This window comes from Phocoena sinus, chromosome 6 (genome assembly GCF_008692025.1).
Source record: "Phocoena sinus isolate mPhoSin1 chromosome 6, mPhoSin1.pri, whole genome shotgun sequence".
Lineage (NCBI taxonomy): Eukaryota > Metazoa > Chordata > Mammalia > Artiodactyla > Phocoenidae > Phocoena > Phocoena sinus.
In genome coordinates, this window is record NC_045768.1 from 65430473 (window position 1) to 65453576 (window position 23104).

General features: G+C 37.9%; 1 protein-coding gene and 1 non-coding gene across 2 annotated transcripts in view; both read left to right on the forward strand.

Moving 5' to 3' along the window:
• Positions 1-23104, forward strand: part of CCDC171 (coiled-coil domain containing 171) — a 362781-nt gene that overhangs the window by 20456 nt on the left and 319221 nt on the right. The window contains exons 5-6 of the mRNA XM_032636251.1: positions 14606-14780; positions 19991-20181. Coding sequence (XP_032492142.1) covers positions 14606-14780; positions 19991-20181 — 366 coding nt within the window. The remainder of the gene's footprint in view (positions 1-14605; positions 14781-19990; positions 20182-23104) is intronic.
• LOC116756202 lies at positions 17980-18086 on the forward strand. Its single transcript, XR_004350571.1, has one exon. It is a non-coding gene; the product is annotated as a U6 spliceosomal RNA (small nuclear RNA).

Genomic DNA, 23104 nt, shown 5'->3' on the forward strand with positions numbered 1-23104 from the left:
GCTTTGCTTTTACCATTTGTCCTAGGGTTCAGTCTTTCCATTTTTCTGGGATAGTTTTTAGCGCTTGTTATCATTGGTGGATTTGTTTTTTAGTTTGGTTGTTCTCTTCTTTCTTTTTTTTATTACTTTTTTATTTTTAATAATTTATCTTTTATTTTATTATTTTCTTTCTTTCTCTCTTTTTCCTCCCTTTTCTTCTGAGCTGAGTGGCTGACAGGGTCTTGGTGCTCTGGCCGGGTGTTAGGCCTGAACCTCTGAGGTGGGAGAGCTGAATTCAGGACATTGGACCACCAGAAACCTCCCAGCCCCATGTAAAATCAAATGGTGAGAGCTCTCACAGAGATCTCCATCTCAATGCTAAGACCCAGCTCCACTCAACAACCAGCAAGCTACAGTGTGGGACACCCTGTGCCAAACAACTAGCAAGACAGGAACACAACCCCACCTGTTAGCAGAGAGACTGCCTAAAATCATAATCAGTTCACAGATACCCCAAAACACACCACCGGACATGGTCCTGCCCACCAGAAAGAAAAGATCCATCCCCACCCACCAAAACACAGGCACCAGTCCCCTCCAGCAGGAAGCCTACACAACCCACTGAACTAACCTTACCAACTGGGGGCAGACACCAAAAACAATGGGAACTATGAACCTACAGCCTGCAAAAGGAGACCCCAAGCACAGTAATATAAGCAAAATGAGAAGACAGAGAAATACCCAGCAGATGAAAGAGCAAAGTAAAAACCCACCAGATCAGACAAATGAAGAGGAAATAGGCAGCCTACCTGAAAAAGAATTCAGAAAAATGATAGTAAAGATGATCCCAAATCTTGGAAATAGAATGGAGAAAATACAAGAAATTTTTAACAAGGACCTAGAAGAACTAAAGGGCAAACAAACAATGATGAAAAACACAATAAATGAAATTAAAAGTTCTCTAGAAGGAATCAATAGCAGAATAACTGAGGCAGTAGAACGGATAAATGACCTGGAAGATAAAATGGTAGAAATAACTACTGCAGAGCAGAATAAAGGAAAAAGAATGAAAAGAATTGAGGACAGTCTCAGAGACCTCTGGGACAACACTAAATGCACCATTTGAATTATAGGGGTCCCAGAAGAAGAAGAGAAAAAGAAAGGGAATGCAAAAATATTTAAAGAGATTATAGTTGAAAACTTCCCTAACATGGGAAAGGAAATAGTCAATCAAGTCCAGGAAGCAGATAGAGTCCCATACAGGATAAATCCAAGGAGAAACACACCAACACATATATTAATCAAACTATCAAAAATAAAATACGAAGGAAAAATATTAAAAGCAGCAAGAGAAAAGCAGCAAATAACATACAAGGGAATCCTCATAAGGTTAGCAGTTGATCTTTTAGCAGAAACTCTGCAAGTCAGAAGGCAGTGGCAGCACATATTTAATGTGATGAAAGGGGAAAACCTACAACCAAGGTTACTCTTCCCAGCAAGGATCTCATTCAGATTTGACAGAGAAATTAAAACCTTTACAGACAAGCAAAAGCTAAGAGAGTTCAGCACCACCAAACCAGCTGTACAACAAATGCTAAAGGAACTTCTCTAGGCAGGAAACACCTACAAGAAGGAAACACCTACAAGAGAAGGAAAACACCTACAAGAGAAGGAAAAGACCTACAAAAAAAACCCCCAAAACAATTAAGAAAATGGTAATAGGAACATACATATTGATAATTACCTTAAATGTAAAAGGATTAAATGCACCAACCAAAAGATATAGACTGACTGAATGGGTACAAAAACAAGACCCGTATACATGCTGTCTACAAGAGACCCACTTCAGACCTAGGGACACATACAGACTGAAAGTGAGGGGATGGAAAAAGATATTCCATGCAAATGGAAATCAAAAGAAAGCTGGAGTAGCAGTTCTCATATCAGACAAAATAGAATTTAAAATAAAGACTTCTTACAAGAGACAAAGAAGGACACTACATAATGATCAAGGGAGCAATCCAAGAAGAAGATATAACAATTATAAATATTTATGCACCCAACATAGGAGTGCCTCAATACATAAGGCAAATGCTAACAGCCATAAAATGGGAAATCGAGAGTAACACAGTCATAGTAGGGGACTTTAACACCCCACTTTCACCAATGGACAGATCATCCAAAATGAAAATAAGTAAGGAAACACAAGCTTTAAATGACACATTACACAAGATGGACTTAGTTGATATTTATAGGACATTCCATCCAAAAACAACAGAATACACTTTCTTCTTAAGTGCTCATGGAACATTCTCCAGGATAGATCATATCTTGGGTCACAAATCAAGGCTTGGTAAATTTAAGAAAATTGAAATCATATCAAGTATCTTTTCTGACCACAACGCTATGAGACTACATATCAATTACAGGAAAAAAAACTGTAAAACATACAAACACATGGAGGCTAAGCAATACACTACTAAATAACCAAGAGATCACTGAAGAAATCAAAGAGGAAATCAAAAAATACCTAGAAACAAATGACAATGAAAACACCATGACCCAAAACCTATGGGATGCAGCAGAAGCAGTTCTAAGAGGGAAGTTTATAGCAATACAGTCCTATCTCAAGAAACAAGAAAAACCTCAAATAAACAACCTAACCTTACACCTAAAGCAATTAGAGAAAGAACAAAAAAAACCCCCCAAAGTTAGTAGAAGGAAAGAAATCATAAAGATCAGGTCTGAAATAAATGAAAAAGAAATGAAGGAAACGATAGCAAAGATCAATAAAACTGAAACCTGGTTCTTTGAGAAGATAAGAATAATTGATTAAACCATTGGCCAGACTCCTAAAGAAAAAAGGGAGAAGGCTCAAATCAATAGAATTAAAAATGAAAAAGGAGAAATAACAACTGACACTGTAGAAATACAAAGGATCATGAGAAATTACTATAAGCAACTATATGCAAATAAAATGGACAACCTGGAAGAAATGGACAAATTCTTGGAAAAGCACAACATTCCAAGACTGAACCAGGAAGAAATAGAAAATACAAACAGACCAGTCACAAGCACTGAAATTGAAACTGTGATTAAAAATCATCCAACAGGGCTTCCCTGGTGGTACAGTGGTTGAGAGTCTGCCTGCAGATGCAGGGGACACGGGTTCGTGCTCCGGTCTGGGAGGATCCCACATGCCGTGGAGTGGCTGGGCCCGTGAGCCATGGCCGCTGGGCCTGTGCGTCCGGAGCCTGTGCTCTGCAACGGGAGAGGCCACAACAGTGAGAGGCCCACACACTGCAAAAAAAAAAAAAAAAAAAAAAATCATCCAACAAACAAGAGTCCAGAACCAGATGGCTTCACAGGTGAATTCTATCAAACATTGAGAGAAGAGCTAACACATATCCTTCTCAAACTCTTCCAAAATATAGCAGAGGGAGGAACACTCCCAGACTCATTCTGCGAACCCACCATCACCCTGATACCAAAACCAGACAAAGATGTCACGGAAAAAGAAAACTACAGGCCGGTATCCCTGATGAACATAGATGCAAAAATCCTCAACAAACAGAATTTGGCAGCACATTAAAGGGATCATACACCACGATCAAGTGGGGTTTATCCTAGGAATGTAAGGATTCTTCAATATATGCAAAGCAATCAGGGTGATGCACCATATTAACAAACTGAAGGATAAAATCCATATGATCATTTCAATAGACACAAAAAAAGCTTTTGATAAAATTCAACACCCATTTATGATAAAAACCCTCCAGAAAGTAAGCATAGAGGGAACTTACTTCAACATAATACAGGCCATATATGACAAGCCCATAGCTACCATCGTTCTCAGTGTTGAAAAGCTGAAACCATTTCCACTAAGATCAGGAACAAGACAAGGCTGCCCACTCTCACCACTCTTATTCAACATAGTTTTGGAAGTTTAGCCACAGCAGTCAGAGAAGAAAAAGAAATAAAAGGAATCCAAGTCAGAAAAGAAGAAGTAAAGCTGTCACTGTTTGCAGATGATATGGTACTATACATATAGAATCCTAAAGATGCTACCAGAAAACTACTAGAGCTAATCAATAAATTTAGTAATGTAGCAGGATACAAAATTAATGCACACAAATCTCTTTCATTCCTATGCACTAATGATGAAAAATCTGAAAGAGAAATTAAGGAAACACTCCCATTTACCATTGCAACAAACAGAATAAAATACCTAGGAATAAAACTACCTAAGGAGACAAAAGACCTGTCTGCAGAAAACTGTAAGACACTGATGAAAGAAATTAAAGATGATATAAACAGATGGAGAGATATACCATGTTCTTGGATTGGAAGAATCAACATTGTGAAAATGACTATACTACCCAAAGCAATCTATAGGTTCAATGCAATCCCTATCAAACTACCAATGGCATTTTTCACAGAACTAGAACAAAAGATTTCACAATTTGTATGGAAACACAAAAGACCCCGAATAGCCAAAGCAATCTTGAGAAAGAAAAAATAGAGCTGGAGGAATCAGGCTCCCGGACTTCAGACTATATTACAAAGCTGCAGTAATGAAGACAGTATGGTACTGGTACAAAAACAGAAATATAAATCAATGAAACAGATAGAATGCCCAGAGATAAACCCATGCACATATGGTTACCTTATCTTTGATAAATGAGAGAAGAATATACAATGGAGAAAAGGTATCCTCTTCAATAAGTGGTGCTGGGAACACTGGACAGCTACATGTAAAAGAATGAAATTAGAACACTCCCTAAGACCATACAGAAAAATAAACTCAAAATGGATTAGAGACCTAAATGTAAGGCCAGACACTATAAAACTCTTAGAGGAAAACATAGCTAGAACACTCTGTGACATAAATCACAGGAAGATCCTTTTTGGCCAACCTCCTAGAGAAATGGAAATAAAAACAAAAAGAAACAAATGGGATGTAATGAAACTTAAAAGCTTTTGCACAACAAAGAAAACTAAACAAGACAAAAAGAACAACCCTCAGAATTGGAGAAAATATTTGCAAATGAAGCAACTGACAAAGGATTCATCTCCAAAATATACAAGCAGCTCATGCAGCTCAGTATTAATTAAACAAACAACCGAATCCCAAAATGGGCAGAAATCCCAAATACATATTTCTCCAGAGAAGATATACAGATTGCCAACAAACACATGAAAGGATGATCAACATCACTAATCATTAGAGAAATGCAAATCAAAAGTACAATGAGGGCTTCCCTGGTGGCGCAGTGGTTGAGAGTCCGCCTGCCGATGCAGGGGACATGGGTTCGTGCCCCGGTCCAGGAAGATCCCACATGCCGTGGAGCGGCTGGGCCCGTGAGCCATGGCCGCTGAGCCTGCACGTCCAGAGCCTGTGCTCCGCAACGGGAGAGGCCACAACAGTGAGAGGCCCGCATACCGCCAAAAAAAAAAAAAAAAAAAAAAAAAAAAAAAAAAGTACAATGAGATATCACCTCACACCGGTCAGAATGGCCGTCATCAAAAAATCTACAAACAGTATATGCTGGAAAGGGTGTGGAGAAAGGGAAACCCTCTTGTACTGTTGGTGGGAATGTAGACTGATACAGCCACTATGGAGAACAGTATGGAGGTTCCTTAAAAAACTAAAAACAGGACTACTATATGACCCAGCAATCCCACTACTGGGCATATACCCTGAGAAAACCATAATTCAAAAAGAGTCATGTACCACAATGTTCATTGCAGCACTGTTTACAATAGCCAGGATGTGGAAGCAACCTAAATGTCTATCAACAGATGAATGGATAAAGAAGATGTGGTACATATATACAATGGAATATTACTCTGTCATAAAAAGAAACAGCATTGAGTTATTTGCAGTGAGGTGGATGGACCTAGAGACTGTCATACAGAGTGAAGTAAGTCAGAAAGAGAAAAACAAATACTGTATGCTGACGCATATATATGGAATCTTAAAAAAATAAAGTGGTTCTGAAGAACCTAGGGACAGGACAGGAATAAAGACGCAGATGTAGAGAATGGACTTGAGGACTTGGAGGGGGGAAGGGTAAGCTGGGACGAAGTGAGAGAGTGGCATGGACATATATACACTACCAAATGTAAAATAGATAGCTAGTTGGAAGCAGCCGCATGGCACAGGGAGATCAGCTCTGTGATTTGTGACCACGTAGAGGGGTGGGTTAGGGAGGGTGGGAAGGAGACGCAAGAGGGAGGAGAAATGGGGATAAATTTATATGTATAGCTGATTTACTTTGTTATACAGCAGAAACTAACACAACATTGTAAAGCAATTATACTCCAATAAAGATGTTAAAAAAAAGACAAATACTGTATGATATCATTTATAGGTGGTATTTAAAAATTAAAGAAAACCCCAAGCTCATAGATACAGAGAATAAATTGGTGGTTGTCAGAGGCAGGGGGTGGGTGGAGGTAGATGAAATGGGTGAACGGGGTCAAAAGGTACACACTTCCCAGTTATAAAATAAGTCCTGGGTATGTAATATACAGCATGGCAACTATAGTTAATAATGTACTGTATTGCATTTTTGAAAGTTGCTAAGAGAGTAGATCTTAAAAGTTCTCATCACAAGAAAAAAATTGTAACTATGTATGGTGATGGATGTTAACTAGAATTATGTGGTGATCATTTTGTAATATATATAAATATTAAATCATTATGTTGTACACCTGAACCTAATATGTCAATTATACCACAATAAAAAATAATAAAAATCTTTAAAATGACTTACCTAGGAATTTCATTATTGTGGGTTCTTGGGCAACTTATGTCATTTTTCTGAGCCCCCGTTTTCTTTCCTAGGTATAGAAATAATAGGTTACTGTTGAGATTTGTTAGTGGGCAGAGGGTATGGGGGAGAGGAGTTTCTTACAGACTCACAGCTTCCGAATGAAACTAAGTTGTACTGATGTGGGTGATTGAGATGGGAAAATGCCACAAGGTTTTCACTTTTGCAGTGGTTATTAAAATTATTTGAGCACAATAATACAGATGTGCAAAGTAGGACAAGAGGTCTGTGGCCCCGATAGTGACGATAGAGCAAGAAAATCTTTTAGAGCAATGAGGATGGGAGAGAATAAGGAAAAGCAATGTAACTTTCTCTAGCCAAAAGTTACTGGATACCTAGGACGAAGCAGTAGGCTTTCTAGGGTTCAAGACCTAAAGGTGTTTGACTGATCCTGTCAGATTTCTTAGGAGTAGGGGTCTTAAGCAGGGGTCCTTACAAACTGAGAAATCAAGGAATCCATGTAGTTGGATAGGGAGAAATTATATTTTTATTTTTAATAACCCCTAACTCATGTTAAGCATTTCCTTCAGTTATGAAGGGCTTGGCCCAGCCTGTCATCCTTTTAAATGCAAGCTATAGTAGGATTAGCAGTACTTTTGAATTTATCACCAATAGAAATTGCAGACACATACCATACTTCAGTTACTGCAAATATATTGAAATATTGTTTATACTTGTCATTACTTTGAAATGGTTATTAGACTTGTGAGTACAACTTGTTATTTAATGTGTTATTAAAGAAGTAACGTAGATTACAGCATCACAAATCGGTTGTTATATCATATATTTATTTTTATACTTTGATTCTTTTTGTTATCTTGTGTATTTTATTTTATGCATGTAATTACATTATTTTGAAAAGGCTGTGCCAGATTGCCAAAGAGGGTCATGGCGTAAAAATGGTGAAAGACCTTTTAGAGGCTGAGACATGCTGTAGGAGGGCATCAGGGAAGACATGGAGGATGACACAGAGAGGAGGTTCTAAGACACCTGGTTGAGCATAAGACCTAAAAGAATGAAGACTTGTTTTGAAAAGGAGGGAGATACCATTTTGTTGCTGTTCATGTTGTAGTGCACATGTTGAAGCTTAAATGAGAAAACAACCTCATGGTTGTTTTTCACAGCTAGAGGATATGTTTTTCACAGCTCTGTGGGTAGCTCTGGAAATCAAATAAGGCCCAGTCAGGCTAAAAGAGGGACATTAATAGATGGAATTGGTTGTACAGGTGATGAAATACCTAGGAATTCAAACAGGGAATGATGAGGCCACCTAGAGATTAGTTACATCAGGAAGCCACCATCACCTCTAGGCCAGAGGACCAATGGGAGGAGATGATGTTACCAGAGTCCAGAAGTTGGAGCTGTCTGGTGGGAGGGAGAACCATGGTAGGGGCTGTTCAGTCAGGTTGGGATGTTGGAATGAAGGATAGGCAGCTGGAACCTGAAAAGAGATGCAGCTACTGCCAGAGACACTGCCGGAAGTAGAGCCATTTAACAATGGAGCATGGGAATTACAGTTCCTATGATATAATAGAGTAGAGCAAAAGAAGGGGGTTGAGAAATGGATAAAATGGACAAATAATTGACACTCCACACTTTTTGCTCTTCAGCATTCATTATCACTCTTCTGCTCATGTGTAACTCCCATGCAATAATATCTTGTTCCTGTGTAATCTTGCAAGGCAACTCAAATATCCTCTATACAAAGATGCTCTCACCTACTCCACAATGGGAGACAGAAAGACTTATTAGGCCATTGTTTCTATCTCACAGATGATATGTATCCTCACCATCAGAATCTTACAATTTTGTGTCTCATGAATTAAATTGAGACCAATAGTACCAGCATTCTTCATATAATGCCAGATATGAGGAGCAAAGAAAAAAATCACTAATATATACATATAACAGATATGCAGAGCTGCTGCAGTTCTTATTCTTAGAACTGGTGCTAGGGTTATAAGCTGATTTTTTCTTTTTCTTTTTTTTTTTTTTGTGGTATGCGGGCCTCTCACTGCGGTGGCCTCTCCTGCTGCGGAGCACAGGCTCTGGATGTGCAGGCCCAGCAGCCATGGCTCACGGGCCCAGCTGCTCCGCGGCATGTGGGATCTTCCCGGACCGGGGCACGAACCCACGTCCCCTGCATCGGCAGGCGGACTCCCAACTACTGCGCCACCAGGGAAGCCCTATAAGCTGATATTTTTCACTTCACTTCTGTCACAGCTGATTCCTGTTCCCCTTACCCTCTGCCAGCATTTTCCTTGGTGGAGTGACTGCATTTCATTCTTGAAAAGTTTGATTCCTTAATGGTGCCACATCTATTGGATCTCTGTAGATATGGATATACTGAGAATCATACCGTTGAATCCCCAGGTTTCCATGGTCTCCTCTGCCTCACTATGCCCTTGGTAATCAGGATCAGTCACCCCAGCCAGTCTTGGTAATCAAGACTCTGGTAACATCATCTTTCTTTGCCTTTTGTTTCACTGGTACAAGGAGCCTAAAACTAGCCTAGAGGTAGTCTCAGCTTCTGATATAATGGATTTAAAAAAAATTTTTTTTACTGCAGTAAAAAATATATAACATTTACAATTTTAACCATTTTAAGTGTACAATTCAGTTATATTTATATTCACAGCACTGTGCAACCATCGCCAGTATCTATTTTCAAAAATTTTTATCATCCCATACAGAAACTGTACCTATTAAGCAATAACTGCCCCGTCCTCCTTCCCCCATCCCCACCCCTGCTAACCTCTAATCTACTTTATATTTCTATGCATTTTCATGTTCTAGATATATACCTTATATAAGTGGCAGCATAGAATATTTGTCCTTTTGTGTTTGTTTTGTTTCATTTGGCGTAATGTTTCCGAAGTTAATCCATGTTGCAGTATCAATGTGGATCATTTTTGTGTCAACTGGTGGAAGTATTCACCCTTTGTAAATTAAGATCTCTTCTGAAATATCAAAGCCCAAAGTTGCATGTTTGGGTGGGTGGGGGGGAACCCGGTGAGTGGGTTGGTAGGTGGTAAGGTTATTAGAGGCTATGTTAATAGAGAGAGGCCACTTCCACTTCCATCCTTTAGTTCCTGGATCTGTGTATGCGAGATATAGCAAATGCTAGTCTCCAGTTCAGAGCTTGTACCTTGCGCATTGGGAAAGGCTCGGGGAAGTTTACAGTGTGTACTTGTGGTGGTGCCTCAAGGAGTCAGGGAGTCTGGGAACTGATGGGAGGGTATGACTTCATATTTTAGAGACTTAAGTAAGGATTCTGCTCACCAGACTTGGAGTTTTTCTGTTTTTTTATCAGTTTGTTTTTTTTGGTTTGTTTGTTTTTGTTGTTGTTTAGACCAAATAATGCTTTAGAATCGCTTCTCCAATATGGTGGCCATTAGCCACATGTATCTTTTGAGCACTTGAAATGTGACTAGTCTGAATTAAGATGTGATACAAATACACACTGGATTTCAAAAACTTGGTACAAAAAGGTGTAAAATATCTAAAAAAAGTAAAATAGCTCACTAATAATTTTTCATGTTGATTTTATGTTGAAATAAAGAATCTTGGATATATTGGGTTAAGTAAAATGTTAAAATTAGTTTCACATATTTTTACTTTTCAAAATATTGCTACTAGAAAATTTAAAATTACACAAGATTTAAAATTTCTTGCATTACATATCTACTGCATAGCACCGCTTTAGAAGACTGCCCATCTCTTTAATTCCCGGGTACACGAGAATCAATTAGACACCACCACAAATACCTGGAGGTCAAATGCTATGATGACTGTTGTGCTCCAGCCGTCCGTTATAGAAACTGTGCTCACCTTGTCTCTACTGGTTAATTGTGACCACTTGGCCTTTGCTGCTCTGGAAGTTCTCCATTTTGATTGAGGTTGGCGAGTCCATCTCAATTATGACATATCCCCCCATTATCTTTACCATCTACTATTATCTCTGGTATATAGAGGTTAGCCGCTAGAGCTTTCTAAGGGTGCTTTTGCTGGCCAGTGTATTTTAGAGCACTTTAATTAGGAAAATAATGTCCTTTGGGCTCTCAAAGAGGATGCAGTTAGCGAAAGGGGAGGTTTTGGTTTGCTCATAAAAAAAGCACTCCCATCTTCTTTTATTTTATTTTATTTTTTAAATATTTATTTATTTATTTATTTGGCTGCGCCGGGTCTTAATTGCGGCACACGGGATCTTCATTGCCGCGTGGGGGATCTTCATTGCGGCATGTGAGATCTTTTTTAAATTAATTAATTAATTAATTTTTATCTTTGGCTGTGTTGGGTCTTCATTGCTACGTGCGGGCTTTCACTAGTTGCGGTGAGCAGGGGCTACTCTTCGTTGTGGTGCGTGGGCTTCTCACTGTCGTGGCTTCTCTTGCTGCGGAGCCGGGCTCTAGGCACGCAGGCTTCAGTAGTTGTGGCACGTGGGCTCAGTAGTTGTGGCTCGTGGGCTCTAGAGCTCAGGCTCAGTAGTTGTGGCTCATGGGCTTAGTTGCTCTGTGGCATGTGGGATCTTCCTGGGCCAGGGCTCGAACCCATGCCCCTTGCATTGGCAGGTGGATTCTTAACCACTGCACCACCAGGGAAACCCCCATGTGGGATCTTTAGTTGCGGCATGTGGGCTCTTTTAGTTGCAGCATGTGGGATCTAGTTCCCTGACCAGGGATTGAACCCAGGCCCCTTGCATTGGGAGCGTAGAGTCTTAGCCACCAGACCACAAGGGAAGCCACCACTCCCATCTTCTTAAGTCTGCATATTATATCAGGAAAGTACTGGCATTTTGACTTTATTAAGTGATGCAGGCTGATGTTGAATTCAATTTACAGTCACACATTCCAAGCAAACTGTTACAGCTAGCTTATTAAATCCAAATCAAGCCTATATAGGGTTCCTTCTATTACAAGATTAGCAAGATTTTGCAGTCCTTTTGCTATAGATACTATCTTCTCCCAGAGAAGACTGCATTTCTCCCCTTGTGGCTTACTGAGGTCTGGGTCTATCGATGGCGACAAAGAGGTGAAAGTGGGTCTTGCACATCTTGTTGCAAGACAGCTATTTCAGTTGTGGTCCTTACTAAGTCTTTAAGCAAGGGAAGGTCAAGTAGCTCAGACAGGGAGAAGAGGCTGCTGTTGTTGGGAGAAGGGGTGTTCAGAGGAGACTGGAAGTTTGCAGTTTTCAGGATTGTCTAATTCCAAAAGTCCTCATCCATCTCCTTCCTTTCTACCTAATACCCAGATGATATATACCATCTTAACATTAGAAACTTGTTGAGGCTCTTTATTCAACTTGTATTTTAATTCTGCATTCCCCATAATTTGATTTTCCATCTGGTCTTTAGCCTTGTTTGCCATGGGGCTATGAGAAATAAGAGATTCTTTAAAGTCAACATAGAAACTCTCTGGCTTTCTGACTGTCTTGAGCTGAGATTCTAGAACCCTGGGATTACCTTTTCATTTTTGTAAATTCTCTAGCATAGTTAGATTTAGCCTTCCCATGCCATGGGGTCTTGTAGTAAACAAAACTGCCATGTTGGTCAAGTGCAGTTGCTACTTCATTTCCCAAAGGCTTGAACTCAACTGGCACTTTATTTTAAACAATTGCACATGATAATGTAAATAATTGTGATCCCACTGGAGGCCATGGATCACTGCAAAAGTATCTCATTTCTACCTGCAAAAAGGTCTTCATTGTATTTAGGCTCATATAGGTTTACCACAAAATATCAGAAACCCATCTTGAGGCTATGTCTGATACCAAGAGTAATATCATTTGGTGTCCAAGTGGAATTGATTACACAAGTACCAGAAGAGGTAAAAAGACAAATAGGGGATGTTAAGGCAACCCAGAGGGTAGCAACATTAGGAAGTTGCTTTCGTTCCTAAGGTTGAAAAAAGCTAGCTATCCAGAAGGATTTGCAGCCATAGGGAAGACAGATGCTGCTCAGGGTAGATCTAGAGAGGGACAAATACCCTGGCTTCTCCTTTCCTGTCCTTACATATACCACAAGTGCCTCTCATTGATCCAGACTCCCAAGAAGCCAGTGCGCAGGGAAGTCTGGTACATGTAGTTCCTAGAATATGGAGTAGAGCTGGAGAAGGATGGGGGAGGGGGTGTCTGAGGGCAAACAGGTAAATGACTGGCACAACTGGGAATGCCCAAATGTTAACAACTTTATTCCTGGGCAGGGAGGGATGGCGTGATTCTGAAATAAATGGAGTTATCTTGAAGATGTAATAAAGGTTTTATGTTTTTTTCCATTAACTTATTAAAAGATATTTGTAAATTCTTATTTTGTGAGTATAAGTGTGCTGAAGACATTTACTTTTCTAACATTTATAAAAATGGAAATTATTTTTTTTATATATGTTAAAAAGAGTGTAACTCCCGCTGCACTCTACATATTAACTGCTACTTATGGTAATTTCTGATGTTGCCCTTTAGAAATCCTTTTTGTCTTTTCTTATATGGTAATTGGACCATCTATTTCTAGCCTGATATAGTAGCTTGATGCTTTCCCGTATGATACCTTCCTAGCATTCTCTCTCATCCATCATTTCTTTCTCTCCCTCCAGCAAGAAGTAATTTTGCTTTTCTTTGAACTATCATAACATTTTTACCTCTTTTGTAAAACTAATCCCTTATGACTTTCTATAGCATTTCATTACTTGAGATCAGGGGCTCTATAATGTTTGTTTTTATATCTTTCACTGTACTTGACATGTAGCAAGTATTTAATATCATTTAATGGATCATTGATTAGATCATAGAATTTCAGAGTGGGAAGGGACTTTATAAATCATCTGGTTCTAACTCTCTGACCTGTCTCCTGTCACACTGCTTCATGGAAGGATATTAGATAAATTAAATCTAGTTATTAACTATCTGGTTATCTAAATAGTAGATAAATTAGATATTCATTCATTAAAATCCCTGTAAAACAGGCACTTTTATTACTTTATGCTCTATGAGTAATGTCATAATCCAGAGAAATAATATAGACAATATTTACCAAATTTTGATACTATTTGCTCCTTTTTTTAAGGCATTTTATTTTATTTTTTGGCCGCACTGTGCGGCATGTGGGACGTTAGCTCCCTGGCCAGGGTTCGAACCTGTGCTCCCTGCATTGGGAGTGAGGAGTCTTAACCACTGGACTGCCAGGGAAGTCCACCATTTGCTTCTTGATTTCAATTAGGGTTTAGGAGTAGAGGAGAGAATGAATTTTTTTTTTTTTTTCCCGGTACGCGGCCCTCTCACTGTTGTGGCCTCTCCCGTTGCGGAACACAGGGTCCGGACGCGCAGGCTCAGCGGCTATGGCCCACGGGCCCAGCCGCTCCGCGGCATGTGGGATCTTTCCGGACCGGAGCACGAACCCATGTCCCTTGCCTCGGCAGGCGGACTCTCAACCACTGCGCCACGAGGGAAGCCCGAGAATGAATTTTTAAGTTCTTACTATATGTCATGCATTTTTTTCACTTCTTAGGTATGACTTTTTCTGATTAAAACCTGTGATTTCTCTTTACTTTTAATAAGTGCATATAAGAATTAAAAAATTTTTTTCTCTAGTGGATTCTCTAAAATAAGAAAATTAATGTTATTTGCTGAGTAAGGCTAGTGCTTCTTTTCCAGTCTTTTAGAAAGTATAAATGTGTAAATTCTTGTCTTATAAATATTATAGAAACAAATTTCTCTAAGAAAATTGTTTGGGTGCATGATCTCATAATCTTGGAGACATATTTTTATATTGGTTCATGATATCAGAAGTCTGTTTTTAGCTGGCAAGCTACGAGAGCCAGATTGCCAAGCTACGATCCGAGGTTGAAAAAGGAGAGGCATTGCGACAAAGTCTGGAATATGACCTGGCTGTTGCTAGAAAGGAAGCTGGACTCGGAAGGCGGGCTGCTGAAGAAAGATTAGCTGAGGCACATAGGATCCAAGAAAAACTCTGTGGTAAAACTATTTCTATTTCTTTCCCTGTTTGTAACGTCATTGTATATCGTTGCTCCCTGTTGTGTATGCATTCCATATAGGATCAGAGGTAGGGTTTTGATTTCTTTGACTGGCCTTTGATGGACAGACTTTGCTGTGTGTGTATATGTCTTCTGGCAATTATGTGAACATTCATGTACTTTACCTTACATTATTTTTTTGGTACAAGTATAGAAAAATGGTTTCAAAATTCTGTTAATCACTTTTTAGAGCACTTGTTTCATGAATAATCAGCAGAATCATATAGAGATTTAAAAAAAATTCATAGGCCTCCTATCACATGTAATCTGAAACAGAATCTCTAGCTTGAGAAAATCTGTATGTTCAAGAAGCACTGCAGGTGATTTGTTGATTAGCTAGGTTTAGGAACCACAGAGTATAATATATATAAAGAAGTGTGCCTAGATAAGTGTATGACTTATAACCAGCACCTGGGTCATGAAATGGAAAATTACCAGAAGTCCTCCACATAGATAACTGCTATCCTGATTTTTAATAGTAATAATTAATTTTGCCTCTTTTTCGTACTTTATATGAAAGGAATCATATAGTATGTACTCTTTTGTATCTGGCTTCTTTTCTTCAACTTTGTGCTTGTGAGTTCATTCCTATTGTCATATGAACTTCATATTGATGTTTAGTATTATATAGTGTGAACATACCACACTTATATTCATCCATTTCTATTGGTAGTGGGTAGTGTCTGGTTTTTGTTTATTAAGAATAGTGTTGCCCTGAACATTCTTATACTCAGCAGGTTTTAATGAAGAGACCACTGAACGTGAATTCTGAAGATTTAGATTTAGGTCCTGATTCTGCCACTTACTGATACTTGAACCTAGGTTGTTTTAAGGATGAGATGAGAAAATAAAAGTGCTTTGTTAACTGCATGGGGCCAAGCGAATGTCACGTTATAATATTATAAAGGTTACGATCCCTAGTCTTGGCCTGGCCATTGGTCAAAAATACTTTGGATTACCTTTGGCATTTAATTACTAAACTACTATCTGGAACTTAGGATTATAAGACTTGAAAGGCACTAGATGTACAAGTTAATGACTTTTATTTAATTATGAGGAAGTTGAAGTCTAGGGAAGATGGGAAGTTACTTGCCCAAAGTCAAATGATTTCAAGACACTTTACAGAGGAACATAGAAGAATGGCCGTTAATCACATGAAAAATGCTTACCTTCATTTGTCATCAGAGAAATGCAAACTAAAACCACAGTGACTGTCACTGCATACCCATCTGATGGCTCTCATTGAAAGGACTGTCAATACCAAATGTTAGTTAGGATGTAGAGGAACTGGAACTCTTATACTTTGTTAGTGAGAAAGTGAAATGGTACTACTACTTTGGAAAAAAACTTGGCAATTTCTTTTAAAATAAACATATATTTATCCAGTGACCCAGAAGTTTCACTCTTTGGTAGTTTCTCTGAGAAACATTTGTCCACAAAAGACTTGTATAAGAATTTCATAGCAGCTCTATTCATGGCAGCCCCAAATTGGAGAAAAACCCCAAATGTCCATTGACAGAAGAATGAAGAAACAAATTTTGTATATTCACTCAATGAAATATTACTAAGCAATAAAAATGAACCAACTACTGATACATTCAATAACATGAGTGAATCTCAAAAACATTATGCTGAGTGAAACTTTACACAGAAGAGGACTTCCTGTATGATTCCATTATATGAAATTCTATGACAGAAAAAACTAGTCGTTGGTGAAAAAAAAATCAGAACAACGGTTACCTCTAGGATGGGTTGGCAGTGAGGACTAACTAGGAAAAGTAGGGGGAAACTTTTCTGATTGAAGGAAATTTTCTGTATTTTGATAGGGGTTTTGGTTACATGAGTGTATGCATTTGTCAAGTCTCTTTGAATGGAGCACTTAAGATTTGTTTGTTTCACTATATGTAAATTTTACCTGCAAAAAAAAATTGAATTCTATAATATTGATATGAATGCTTAATTATTCAGCAGTGAAATGTACTTTTATTTGCAACTTGTTTTGAAATGCATGAAAAAGTATGGTCTGATGGATGAAAAAAATGAGTGGATGCATGGATAGATGGATGAATGTGTGGTAAAGAAAATACATATGGCAAAATGTTAACAATCATAGAGTCTAGTCTGAGGTTTACAGGTGTTCATTTTACAATACTTTAAACTTTATATATATGATAAAATATTGAGGGTAGAATAAAAAACAACCTGATGGAGTTATGGGATATTAAAAGAGATAATCTCATAATGATTGAGAGAGGAGACAAGATAAGAGAGAAAATTTTCGAAGCTGGAAAATGAATGGATGAGGGATAACTGACTTAGCAGACCTGAGACGTCAGAATCCTAAGCCAGGGGTTGGGAAAGCTGGCACACAACTTGCTAGATAATCAAAGGCTTTTATGAACTGGAAGCACCAGCTACCTTTGGAATTAGGAATTGGAATAGCAGAAGTAAAATAAAGAGGGTTAGATGAAATCTGTTTGCTCTAGAGGCACTTAGGTTCTTAGATCCCCTTCCCAAGAGTATGATATTCTGGGATTGCTCCCACTTCCTAGTGTAATTCGGGGGGCTTAATATCTGGAGATGATAAAATACAGGGTCTTCAGACTGGCAAAAACAGGAAGATAACATACTCAATGTTAAATATTGAGGAACTATTCCTTCCAGCTTCCTTTTTTCTATTGAGTTTCCCAAAAGCTAGCACTGAGATTTCTACACTTCACGTGGGAGCTTGGAAAACTCTTCCATGGGTCATCTGACCAAGCCAAGAGGAAAAACCTAATGATGCTGATGTTGGGGATTTCGTAATAAATGGCCTACTTTTATCAGACCACAGTTATCAAGTTTCATCCTGAAGCTCAGAATCTAGGTAGTGGTTATGTGGATGTATAAAAGGTATGTCATCCTTATAGTTACACTTAATTGGGAGCAGGCAGCCAAGAATTAGCAGATACTTGTGGAAAGCCTCTAAAATGGAGAGAAAAAAATAATTTGGAAGAATCAGAAACTCTGCAAGGAGAAGATTTAACAAATAAGCATTGTTAATATCCTCAGAGCTGAAAAAGAATATATTCCATCCATGATGCAAGAACCAGGTGGTATAAAAAAAAGAAAGCTCTTAGAAATTAAAAATGTGAAATCAGGTGCTCACTTCGGCAGCACATATACTAAAATTGGAACGATACAGAGAAGATTAGCATGGCCCCTGCGCAAGTATGATACACAAATTCGTGAAGCGTTCCATATTTTTGGAAACAACCTAAGTGTCCATCATCGGATGAATGGGTAAAGAAGATGTGGCACATATATACAATGGAATATTACTCAGCCATAAAAAGAAACGAAATTGAGCTATTTGTAATGAGGTGGATGGGCCTAGAGTCTGTCATACAGAGTGAAGTAAGTCAGAAAGAGAAAGACAAATACTGTATGCTAACACATATATATGAAATTTAAGAAATAAAAATGTCATGAAGAACCTAGGGATAAGATAGGAATAAAGACACAGACCTACTAGAGAATGGACTTGAGGATATGGGGAGGGGGAAGGGTAAGCTGTGACAAAGCGAGAGAGTGGCATGGACATATATACACTACCAAACGTAAAATAGATAGCTAATGGGAAGCAGCCACATAGCACAGGGAGATCAGCTCGGTGCTTTGTGACCACCTAGAAGGGTGGGATAGGGAGGGTGGGAGGGACAGAAACACAAGAGGGAAGAGATATGGGAACATATGTATGTGTATAACTGATTCACTTAGTTATAAAGCAGAAACTAACACACCATTGTAAAGCAATTATACTCCAATAAAGATGTAAAAAAAAAATGTGAAATCAGCAATGAAAAATATCAGTAGAAGCATTGGAAGATGAAGATGGTAGAAATATCCCAAAATTAGAGTGAAAAAGGCAAAGGTGGAAAAATAGGAGAGAAAAGGCAAGAAACTTTGAGGGCCAATCTGAATAATAGGTAATATTGAAAGAAAGAGATAAGAGAGAAAACAGAGAGGGATAAATGATCAATGAAATTACTTTAAAAATATCTCAGGGCTGAAGGATATGAGTTGCCAGATTGAAAGGGTCCACAGAATATTCACCACAGTGGAAAAAAATAGACCCATGTGAAGGCATAGCATTATGAAATTCCAGAAAAATAGAGACCAAAAAAAGATCCTAAAGCTTTCAAAGAGAAAAGAAAAGGAAAGGAAAGAAAAACAAGCCAGATGCAAAGGAACAGGAATCAAAATGGCCTCAAACTTTTTACCTGCAATACAGGATACTAAACCATACAATAATGTCTTGTAGAGAGAGTAACTGGATGGGAGGGAGACTTTTTGTACCTTTGATAATAACTTGTATTTTGAACATACGATCCATTCAAAACACAAATATAATTTAAAAATAATACTACTAACTGGCTTTTTTTTTTTTTTTGGTTTGTTTAACAAGTACGTTTGTACATATTTCCTCATTTTTATCTTTACAACAACTTTATTCCCACTGAGGGTTAGAGAGTCAGGGAGGTTTAATCAGGTGATAGGTGATGGAGCCAGACCTGGAAGCCTTTCATCACTTCTTTCTAGGTGCTGAGGCGAACAGCAGCCATAGTGAGTTGGGAAGTGATGGTTATTGTTGAGGTAATACTAGGATGAGAGGTGAATCGAGCCTAACTTTGGGGGAGTAAAGAGCTATAGTTCTAGGGTTCCCAACCTCAATTTTGTGACAGTATCAAGTTAAGATATGCCACAACTAACTTGTTGCCAAGTCAAAAATCAAAATTTGTAATCTATGAAGTCTTTTTAAAAAGTAGCCCTATTATATGTCACACTTAAAAAATTTTTATTTTCTTGAATAGGAGAAAAAGCATTTGAGTTGCAGCTGGTGCATCTAAACTTGGGCGTGCCTCTAGGAATATGTCATAACCATTTCACAGCAAAATCACCTCTGTCTGGAGGGGAAGAAGAGATTGAGAAATTGTAGAATAGATTGGTTTTGGGACAGGAACTTTTCAAGAGTTCACTGGTATGAAGTGGTTAAATGTTTTGTCTTAATATCATGCTGTAATTGAAATCAGCTCCAATGCCTAGGTTTCTGAACTCCTACGGTTTTAATTTATGGTTGTAAATGTACCTATTATTTTATATTTTTAATAGCTCAGAATGCAGAACTTCAGGGAAAGGCAAGTGGGATGGAGAAAGCATTCCAGACTTCCCAGCAGAAATGGAAAGAAGAATGCAGAAGATTTGAATGTGATTTGGAGGAAAGAGACAATATAATTCAAAACTGTGATCAAAAATATGATTTACTTATGAAAGAAAAAAGCAGACTAGAGAAAACTGTACAGGTAAAATATTTTATGAAGGAATTTTTTTATATTTAATATTCATTATATGTATTATACATTATTTAAAGTTATTTTTGGAAAGGAAAATACCAGAAAGCAAGAAAATCTAATTTCTTCCCCACCGCCCCCCCGCAACTCCCTTCCTTTCTCCCTCTCTTCTTTCCTTTTTAGGGGCATTTTTGCAGGTCTATTTTTTATATGCTTTAGCAATATATTAATATATATATTGTTTCTTTTGTGAAAAACAGTTTGAGATCTCTGATCAAAAAAAACGCCAACTCACTTATATGGGAATACTGTAAGAAGATAAGAACCCACAACCCTTTTGGTCCAGCAACATGAAAAATTGTAATTTTAAAAATGTGGGCCCCAGATTTTGACCTGAATATGCAATAAATATAGAAAAATTTTTATATATCTGATGTAAACTTCATTATCTGTGTAGGGTACATTCTATATAGGCACGGTATATAAATATTTGATGACCTTTTATTGAAATTATTATGAGCTATTTATTCTCCCATTTTTTGTTCCTTTTTAGTCTCTAAAGTAAAAGTATGGTTTAATGTTGAAGTTGCCACCCACTTAAAAGACAGATTTTGAATTGTCTGTATTTGCCACTTTTTGGAAGTACCAATTTAAATTTAAAAATACATGATAGGGCTTCCCTGGTGGTGCAGTGGTCAAGAATCTGCCTGCCAATGCAGGGGACACAGGTTCGAGCCCTGGTCCAGGAAGATCCCCCATGCTGTGGAGCAACTAAGCCCGTGTGCCACAACTACGGAGACTGTGCTCTAGAGCCTGTGAGCCACAACTACTGAAGCTCGTGCTGCGCCTAGAGCCCGTGCTCCGCAATAAGAGAAGCCACCGCAGTGAGAAGCCCACGCACCACAACTAAGAGTAGCCCCCGCTCGCTGCAACTAGAGAGAGCCTGTGTGCAGCAACAAAGACCCAACTCAGCCAAAAATTAAAAAAAAAAAAATTACATGATAAAAATGCTCTACATTTACCACTGGTGTAAATGGCTTTTCAGAATATTGGAAATAAATCTTCACTAAAAATATTTTACAAAAGCATTTGTTAAATGTAAAAGTTTCAGCACAAAGGTTCCCTGACCTTGTCAGCATATCTCCTTTTGATTTCCTGCATGTCAACAGTCACAGTTTTCTCTTCTCTTTATTGTAATATTCCTAGACCCTGGAACAGTGCCTGGCATATACAAGGGCTCCATTAGTATTTGAATGGGGAGAGTTTAGGTGGCACCTGGAACTACAAGTCCCTGAACTGCTTTGTATAAACTTCTCCACATGAAATGTCTCGAGCTATGGGGAAAGAGGGTAATGGTGGCAGCAATCCTTATAGTCAATCAGCCTGCATCTCAAGATCTCTTTTATAGATCTTGATGTGATCTTCATCACCTATTTGGTAGGAGAACTTTGCTTTGATTTTATACAATTGGCTTTGAACTAATCTGCACAGAGACCTTTGGGGGTGAAGAGGAGTCACTCTTTTGCCCTAAGGGGAAAAAACCTCAAGGCTCCTCCTGTTGGCTTTCCATTAGTGAAAGTTGGGAGGGCAGTCTTTATTAAGCAGAACCACGCTATAGTTTATAAGGACACAGGAGGCTTTCCCTCTGTCTCATATAAACCACAGAATCTTTCTCCTTGTGTTACTGCAGACTTAGTTTAAAACCCTATAGTTTAGAAGATTGGGCTTCTTGGGAAACCTGCATTTTATACTTTTGAGATTTTGAACCAGATTAGATCTTGTAAATGTAGTACAACTCGGAAAACCCCAGAAGAAAAACCTCTTGCAAATATTGTTTATCTGTAGAACTAGAAATTAGTTAATAGTCTAAACCTAAAAAAATTTTTTTAACTTTTCAAATTTTTAACATTCTAGAGTTTCCTTATACTGATTTGTTGCACAAATCAGTATAAGTATAAATCCCCTTTGGTAAATACAGTGTTCTTTGTCAGATTTATATATAAATTATCAGGGATAATCCAAATAGTGTTTCTATAGCTAATTAGAGCTTTCCATATTATCTCCTTTACATATAGATTACATATTTGCCAAACAATCTACTTTGTTTTGTCTCTATCATATGATGCATTTTGTTCAATCCCCTGCAGTTAAATTTTTTGGAAAAATTGGGTTAAATATCTATATCTATTTATATCTATCTATCTATCTATATATATATATGAAATGTTGCTTAAATGGGTAACCATAGCTTCTTATTCACATATACATTCTGATGACCAAAATATAATTATTCTATTAATTAATGATTTTAACATAAATTATAATGAGTTTTAACAGTCTGTATAGGTAAGGAGAGCCCTATGTATATTTAAATTGCGGATAAAGGAAGAAAGATAACTTTTATTGATCTAATACTAAAACAAGATTTTATTCACGTAAAGGAAGCATTGGAAAAACATCAGCAGGAGAAGAATGAGATGGAGTCTCATATCAGGGAGACAGCATTGGAGGAGTTTAGATTACAAGCAGAACAATGGGAAGCAGAAAGAAGAGAGTTACAATTTATAGTACAGGTATTTTAAAAATAATAATAAATATGTCTTTTTAATGCTTATGAAATTAAAAATTACATTAGTGTGATAATTGACTCGCTTACTCAAGGAAAAAATAATTCCTAGTCTTTGCTCTCTGGGAGGCCATGTTTCATTTGTAGTTACATGACAATATGGGCAACTGCTTCCAAAAGATACTATTAGAATTAGAGTTGGGTGACTTCTGCATAAATTATTTGATTTTTAAAGGACACCTATACATTTGGCATTTAGTTTTCCAATTTAAAATACGAGACTGTTAGCAGTCTTTAACAACATAAAGAAATAGAATAATCAGATTTTGGATATTAGAGGATGCTTATAAATCATATAATATAGTGATT